Raw genomic sequence first — 8,317 nt, forward strand, 5'->3', positions numbered from 1 at the left:
CTTAGGGGCTCAGTAAATAAAAGAAACACATCTGGACTATTAATCTAAAAAAGATTGATAGATAGATACATTTGGATTTAAAAGATGTATTGAGAAATTACATTGAGAAATGTTTTGATTTGCTACTGCGCTGTCATGGTATTACTAAATCATTAGAGAAATTATAATAGTTGGTTAGTTGTGTGTATTATTTACCAAAGTTTATGTAAGTACCTCTACCTATCATTGAGTATTATTACTGAAAATAAAGTTAAAGCGCTTTATGACCCTGGTCTGGAAAAGCGCTATATAAATAAAAAAGACTTACTTACTTACTTAATTAGGTTCCGATCCACACCAGGCGGTGGCGGTAGTGAGCTTTCACGTTGATTTCAAACCGCCATTAAACTTGGGAAAGAAGAATGTTGCCTAGCGACAAGGAAATGGAGCGTCAGTCACTCGGCTAAGCAGCTGCTAGCTTGTCCAGTTGGCTAAAAAAAAGAGGCAAATGTAGGAATGCCTTTCAAAAGAAAGGGACCGCTTCAGTTGCTACAAAAGGATGTGGACGATATAAAACGACAGGTTTGTCTAAATGATCAAAATCTAGCGAATAAAAGCCGCATTGTTTGGCACGAAATGTAATGTTATTTTACTACTACTGTACACGATGTGACGTTTACATTGAATTAATAAACAAGTAAAGTTCCGTAAGGTGTGAGCATGGCTGCGGTTTTCTGTTTGTGGCCCATTTTCACTATTAACGCAATGGAAAATAAATATGACCAAAACTGTACTGTATAAGTTTTAATTCCACATTTGTCTTTCCTTGTCGTTTGTGTTCCTTAACTCAGGTTGAAAACCTGTTGAAAGAAGCTCAAGGCAAACCCACAGAAGAAACATTTCAAAGGTAAACATCTTCATTGGCATTGATTTCATTTTTCAAATAACCATGACTTATTTTGTGTTGACAGATGTCAAGAACTTCAAATATCAGCAGAGAAGACGTTGAAGACGCTGATGAAACTGACAAAGGTAAGTAATATTTGTCTAGCGCTTTTCTAGACCTCATAGATAGTTAAAAAAACACAATTTATTCAATCATCAATTTGACGATACGTAATAGCACGGGTGCATGACATGTTTAGTAAAACATCTCCTTACTTATCTTGGACTTTCAATGACATTAAAAGAAGTCATTCGTGTCGTTTTATTTCTTCTCAGGCAGACGAGTCGACGCCTGTGGGAAGCTACGACCAGAGGAAAAAAGAGCAGGAGAAGCGACTACTGGACATTTTAGAGAAACTAAACAATCTGTCTCTTGAATTCTCATCACCTGGACCAAGCAAGATAGGGTCAGTTTAATACATATGTTCTCTATACTATTACATAAAAACAAAGAAACTTTTTTATTTTTTAACGACAGTGATCGCTCAAAAGAGACCAGTGACGATGCTGACGATGAGGAATATGATAATGAAGAGGATGATGATGATGATGACGATGATGATGAAGAGGAGAGTACAGTGGTTTCACTGCTCTCTCAGCTTCCTGTCTACACGGTTCTCAGTGAATTTAAAGGAGAAGAGGACGGAGATCTTTCGGTTCAGGTGAAGCAGTTCATATTATTTATTATTCCCATCAAGTTGACTTTTGACAGATCAGTGAACAAATTCTGACATTTTCTGATGGAGACCATGACAACGCACAAGAAGAACAACTGTTTCACCACTGTCCTCACATACAGAAGGGGGAGGTGTTGAGAATAATCAGGAAAAGGGGGGATGGCTGGTGGCTCGCTCAGAACCCCAGAGGAGACAAGGGAGTTGTGCCAAGAACCTACTTGAAGGTAAAGACCACATTGAAACTTGTTATGTCCAACAGTAGTTGAACCAATGACTTGTGTTCTAGATTTGTTCCGGCACCAGTGAGGAGGATGAAGATGATGACGACGAGGACGATGAAGAAAGTGAAGGTGACGTGTCTCAGGAGGAAGATGACGAACAGGCCGACGATAAGAAAAGGTTGATCAAACTATTTCTTGCTCACACCTCGACCAAAGAAAGTAACTTGATGTTGGTCGACAGTGAAGCTGCGTCATCCAACTGGTCGACGGTCAGAAAGGCTCTGACGGAGGTGAGGCCTCTCTTAACATCCCTATAGATGATCAATATCATGTCCGGTCTCTATATCTAAGTGTTCATCCGTCAGATTGATGCCACCGATGTCCTCTCAGCCATGGGGGCCATACCGTCCGGATTCAGACCCTCGACTCTCAACAAGCTGCTGGTAGAAGAAGGTGAAATTATAGACTTTCTTTATCTCTATCATTTTTATATCTATTCAAAGTTGTTGTATTTAGTTATGAAGAAAACAGACTTGACTTCAGCAAAAGAAAAAATGGCAGTCAAAGTATGGAAGTATATACAATGAGTCTGGTTCTGCTCGAGGTTTCTGCCTTCTACAAGGACGTTTTTCCTCGCCAACGCCTGACTGTGCTTTACTCATTGTTGAGTTGCTGGATCTGTTTTTCTTTCTTCTTACTTCAACTGTAAAGTGTCTTGAGATAACTTTGTTATGATAAGTCACTTATGAAATTGAATTGAATTTCAGTGTCATTAGAATATTAAATGGTTGAATGTATTATTTCAAATATGGAAACTTGTTTGAATAATCATTTTTGAATTATTGACTTTAATCATTTCTATATTATAAAAATACACATTTTCAAAATGAATTTTTAATTTCGTTTTGTTTCGTTGTCGTCCATTTATCCGGGTTCAGGTCTCGGGAGCTTAAGCAGGGAGGGTCAGTCTTTCCTTCAGCTCTTCCTGGGGGACCCTAAGGTGTTCCCAGACCAGCTCCCTCCCCAGCAAGAACTCAAAAGTGTATTTCCTAAATTCAATATTCTTCAGTTCATAGCCTTTTAAATTCATTCCAAAGATCGAACACTGATCCAATCGAGCAGCGAGCTTCCAAATCTTAAGTTTTACAAATGTTTTTTTGAATTAATGGAATTCAAATATAAATCTGTGTGACAAAAAAATTATGTTGAATATTTTTTTTATTGAACTATAAGATCCAACTATTTTATAAAGAAATCATTTGAATTTGATTATTCAAAAAATAATGAAATGCCTTAAAACATCTACATTAAAATAAAAAAAGTCAACATTTTAAATATTGAATACGAACCATTTGTTATTCTGATGGCACAGATCTACTTCAATATTATGACTATTTCCCAGTTAGGGAAGTTGTTTGGGTTCATATTCTTTGCTAACACACTTTGTTTCAGGAATCACGTACAGAGCAAGTCATTATATCCAACCTCAGCTCAGCCAATCACAGCTCTCCTTTAGTGATCTCTTCCTGGACCCAGACAACGGCAGAGTGAGGGAGTCTAACTGTTGATCCAATTACTCGATGTCGTGTAAACGCACTGATCTTTCCAAACCTCCCGGTCCAGGTTCGTGCTCGCCAGGTCAGAACTTGTGTTTGCTTCACGCTGTGGGGCTGTCGCATGATCCCCACTCCTGGTGTGGGGGTTCAAGTGGTCAGTAGACACATCCGTTTCTGTGCTTTTGATGGAACTCAGGTGAGGAAAGAGAATCAAACAAGACCCGTCTGCTTGTTGCCGAAACTCATCCGCGACTTTATTTGGTTCAGGTGCTGAGCAACATTCACACGGTGAGGGCGACCTACAATCCCAAGAGCCCCAAAACATGGACCTTCTCTCCTCGGGTGAGAAGTTGTTTGGTTGAAGATTTCTGGCAGGATTGTGTTTTTTTTTTATTGGCATCAGAATATTGAACGGTTGAATAATTGTATTCCATCATCTCTATATTTAAAAATGAATTAGTTTTCTATCTTTTACAATTTAATTCAAAAGAACAAACATCTTCAAAACGAAAGGATTTTCTTTACACATAGAGTTTGATTTTCCAATTCCAATAATTCAAAAATACATTTTACTTTTATTGATTATAATATCAAACTCTGACTGAAACCCCATTAATTTAAAAAAAATCTATTTAAAAAAAAATGGAATTATTTAAAGAAAAATAAATCAACCAAATTCAACTATTCAATATTATCCCTTGTTATCTCAGGGTCAAGGTGACCCGAAGGTGTTTGTGGTACCCCTTGACCCTTTGTGGAGAAAACATCAGGGGTTATCTTCAGGTCACCTTCACCCTGAGATAACACACGGGTTAAAAAGTTTGAAATGTTAAATTAAACCAATCAAAATTTTGATGCCACAATCAAATCTTGTGGATTTAACATGTGTTATATATATATTAAGCTATTACTGTATGTTTTTTCTTCCAATCATTTATTATTTGCTTCTGGAAAAGGTTAATCATTAATTGTGCCTCATGCATGTACAGCCGTCCTCACCGTTTCAAATGTTTAATTGACTCCAGAATATTTTCTCGTGATGTGCCGACGATGGAAGTGATCAACATGTTCTGAACCGAACCTTTCAAAAGGTCAAGATGTTGCTCCATGTCTTCCAGGTGACCGGGTTGCTGCCGACTCTACTGGACGGCGACTGTTTTCTACGCTGCAGCTCCTCGTCTCCCGACCTGGGCCTCCTGTTCGAGCTGGGAGTGTCTTTTATCCGAAACGTACTTACAAAACTTGACGCTTTCCGTCCCTGAGCAACACATGAATGTCAGAAATGGGAAACAGCGAAAATCAAACTCTTGTGTTTCAGTCGACGGGCGAGCGAGGAGACCTGAGCTGTGGATGGACTTTCCTCAAACTGACGGATGAAGCTGGAAATCCACTTCCCAACAGGTACAACATGCATAATTGTCTGAAGTATTTCTTACATTTTAGAATCTAAATAGTTGGCAAATGGTCCCTGGATTATTAGATCAGATTAGATTATATTACCGTATTTTCCGCACTATAAAGCGCATTTAAAAGCCTTTAATTTTCTCAAAAACTGACGGTGCGCCTTATAATCCTGAGTGCCTCATATATGAGCATTACCTGGTCAGTGACTCGGGTGACAAACCGACGGAGCCGACACGCCGTTGGTGGGATTACGTCATTGCACCATCACGGGGTGGGATTTATGACGCATGTCACATGATGGCGGACGCAAAAAGCTATGTTCCACCTACCGCTTCACACCTTAAAGTAGTCTATTGTTATGGGGCTAATGGATTAAGTAAAGATATCGACAGGTAAACGTGAGCTTTACGTATTATACGTGACTGAACAATGTTGAGTTATGCACTAACGTTTGAAATATCAGTATCAGTTCCTTTTACTACGCGTTTACTGAATCAGGGAAAAGTTTGACTGCAGAATCTTCTATTCTATGCGCTTTATAATGTGCGCTTTATAGTGCGGAAAATACGGTAGATAGACTTGCGGGGTTTATAAAAGACACCGTAGAGTAGTCACCATATCGTTATAGCCATCTTATAATTTACAAACTTTATTTGGTAATTATTTTGATCTTGCAAACTCAACTAAGATATGAGCTCCATTCCTCTCGATAACCATCTCTGTACTGGTGACCTGAATAGCTCCCATAATGCTTTGCCGCCCAGCCAACCAATAAACTGTTGATCACTTTTGACATAGCAACATAAGCAACAAGCGATAAATCAGTTGTCACTAAATACAGTGCAGAGTATGTAGGAAGGCATCATGGCATGGAACCTGCAGTAAATAAATAAATCCCTTGTTTGTAAAAGAGTGGACAAATATTTTTGCTTCTCCCGACTGAAGATTGTTATAATATAGTGAGATTTGAGGTACTTCTTCATGTTCATATCTTCACAATTTTATACATTTTCTTGGAAAACTTTTCCCTATTTACAGCAAGACGACAGTTCATGGTAGCCATGGCAACAGTGACGCCAAGAGGGCCGTGTGTGTACTACATAATACATGTAATACTTGTCGTCTTTCCATACTTGTAGGACGTACGAGCTGCAGGTGAACGGGGGAACTCCATATGAGAAGGACGTTGGGATGGAGAGTTCCCACATCAGAGATTGTAAGAGCAGAGACTTTTAACTTCCAGTAAATCAATTACAAAAGTTGAGTCAATTTAAATGAAGCGACATCTTGTGTAAGAGCGAGAGTGTGCTTGTATAAATACTACAACTATAAAACAAAAAAAACTCTTGTTGATCTCAGAAGATTGTTAAGTATGTTCGAAACTGTTGAATATTTCATCAAACGACGCTGTGTTTGCAGCGCCCGCGACTGTTTTCCAGCAGATGATGCAGAGCCGACGCCAACCCAAGCTGATCGTCAAGTTGAAGTCAATGAAAAGTCAGACTAAAGCGCAACTCAGGTGCTGGAAATAGTTTGTCAGTGAAGTTATATGAAGTTCCATGCTTAAAGAAATGGTCTCTCAGTCTTCTGCCGGACACTCTGCTGCACTGCCTGAGCTGCGTCCACCTGCTGACGCTACACCGACAACTTTTGGCCGATGCCTTGCTGATGGACCGACCGACCATGCAGAACGCTGGTAACTCTTCAGCCACACACACGTGTTCCTTCAGGAACCTGTATCTGAGAGACGACACTTTCAGATCTGATCTCCAGTCCAGTGCTGTCCACCTTCCCGCTCCTGTTGGACCAGACCGACCTGCTGGACGCTGTCAGGGTCAGTATTTTGTTAACGTAAATATTTTCAAAAGCAAATACTTTTTATTTATTTTGTGCATTTGACATCAAGGTTATCTCTAAATGCATATTAAGACAACCAAAATATTTGGGGACATTTTCTAATTAAATGGGCCAATTAATCATTTTAGAATGATCAGTTAAGATTGTTTAAAGTTAAATTAATGGGTTTATTTAAGTGAATCTTAAAGTGATGTGTGACTCTATTGTATCATCAGTGTGTTTTTGTACAAAACTCTCTTTTCATTGAAATATTGACATTAGAAAATGATCTTAAACTCCGCCAACTGCACACAGTTTTTCTGGAGATTCAATCTTGTTGACCATAACCACACCCACTCTGCTGTGATTGGTCAAGCATGGAGGTGTGTCACTGCGCGTCATCAAGCCAGGAAGTCCCCACCTCCAATGGACTCGTTGTATAAACAAAGCGGGGCGTGATTACAGCTGGAGGAGGAGTGAAGCCATTATTACGTCATAATGGACTCTCGTAACCTCTCGTTCGAATCAGTTTTAATATTTAAATATATATAGTAAAGAACATTAAGATGCATTCATTTGAAATGTATAGTTACATTTAATACCTAGAAATGTTTATTTCTCAACACAGAATTAAAGGATTACATCTATCCTAGCCTATGTCAAATGTTATAATATTTAGAATTAGAAACTTGTGTTGGTCATAATGTAACGCAACAGCATGTGTTTCGACAACTCATGACTTATCGATTAATATGTAAACAATTTCATTAAGGTTTGAAACTCTTTCTTGAATATGTTACTCATTCCAAATGGTATTGTTCTCCTCAGAGTGCTTGGCTGGAAGCGGAAACTCACATGAGCAGAGCCCAGAAGGTCTTTTGTTTCCCATTCTCGTCTTTGCTTCATGTCACCAGTAGAGAGCGCTGTCGCACTATGTTGACCCCTTTCATTTCCAGAGAGACCCGATGTACCTGAAGCAAGAGTTCACCAAAGTCTACATGTCGTCTGCCTACTTCCTCCTCCACTCTTCCTCGCTGCCGGCGTACCGCTGGGCAGACCCGCCCGTGGAGGAGCAGCGCGCCTGGATCATCTTCACCGCCTTGGACGCCCTCAAACGCTGGCAGGAGGCCACCAGCCAATCAGGAGGCCCGGAGATCTTCGCCGACCTCGCCCATCAGCATCTCGCTTTTGACATGAACGAGTTGAGCTTTGACCTTCTGCGAGTGGCCTGGTAGCGGCTCCGGACCTTTGAAGACATCGTCGAGTTTTGTATATCATATTTTTTAGAGAAAGTATTTTCTGTATCATCACAATAAAACGTTTTTGACCTTCGACACTAACGTTATGTTTACATGTCAAAACTATCTTGCAGCATTAAAGAAGGACTTGATCACAAAGTGCTTCTAACGACAAATATTTAACATGATGTTTACCTTAACATGGTGACCTATAATGAGAATGGAAATATCTGAAACTCTGGTTATTTCGCCTGATGAGGGAGTTCCAGGGTTGAGTCAGTACTTGGGTGACTTAGGTCAGTCTGTCAAACTGAGCCTGAGAAACCTGGGTGTTGTATTTGACAAAGACATGTCTCTAGTTCAACACTGAAGAAAACTGACCAGAAACTGTTTTAACTGAAAAAAATCTCTAAATTTAGTGTTTGTGTCGTTTAGATTATTGTAAAAGTTTATTTTGGTAT

At 39.5% G+C, this 8,317-nt stretch overlaps 1 protein-coding gene across 1 annotated transcript; it reads left to right on the forward strand.

Moving 5' to 3' along the window:
- The first annotated feature begins 424 nt into the window (after nt 1–424).
- nphp1 (nephronophthisis 1) lies at nt 425–7,952 on the forward strand. The gene is made up of 20 exons (XM_087802378.1): nt 425–561; nt 831–886; nt 951–1,011; nt 1,201–1,331; nt 1,403–1,586; nt 1,724–1,825; nt 1,888–2,000; nt 2,064–2,112; nt 2,188–2,275; nt 3,275–3,369; nt 3,446–3,574; nt 3,646–3,720; nt 4,497–4,607; nt 4,697–4,779; nt 5,922–5,998; nt 6,202–6,301; nt 6,366–6,478; nt 6,543–6,616; nt 7,447–7,491; nt 7,575–7,952. The coding sequence occupies exons 1-20, from the start codon at nt 496–498 to the stop codon at nt 7,851–7,853; spliced, it is 2,031 nt and encodes a 676-aa protein (XP_087658504.1). The 5' UTR covers nt 425–495; the 3' UTR covers nt 7,854–7,952.
- The last annotated feature ends 365 nt before the right edge of the window (nt 7,953–8,317 follow it).

Source organism: Callionymus lyra, chromosome 11, assembly GCF_982586985.1.
Source record: "Callionymus lyra chromosome 11, fCalLyr1.hap1.1, whole genome shotgun sequence".
Lineage (NCBI taxonomy): Eukaryota > Metazoa > Chordata > Actinopteri > Syngnathiformes > Callionymidae > Callionymus > Callionymus lyra.

What these genes read in the sequence shown, in the direction of transcription:
- nphp1 (XM_087802378.1), top strand. Translation starts at nt 496, where the DNA reads ATGCCTTTCAAAAGAAAGGGACCGCTTCAGTTGCTACAAAAGGATGTG. An exon ending in TGGACGATATAAAACGACAG is followed by an intron (nt 562 to 830) that starts GTTTGTCTAAAT and finishes TCCTTAACTCAG; the next exon opens with GTTGAAAACCTGTTGAAAGA. An exon ending in CCTGGACCAAGCAAGATAGG is followed by an intron (nt 1,332 to 1,402) that starts GTCAGTTTAATA and finishes TTTTAACGACAG; the next exon opens with TGATCGCTCAAAAGAGACCA.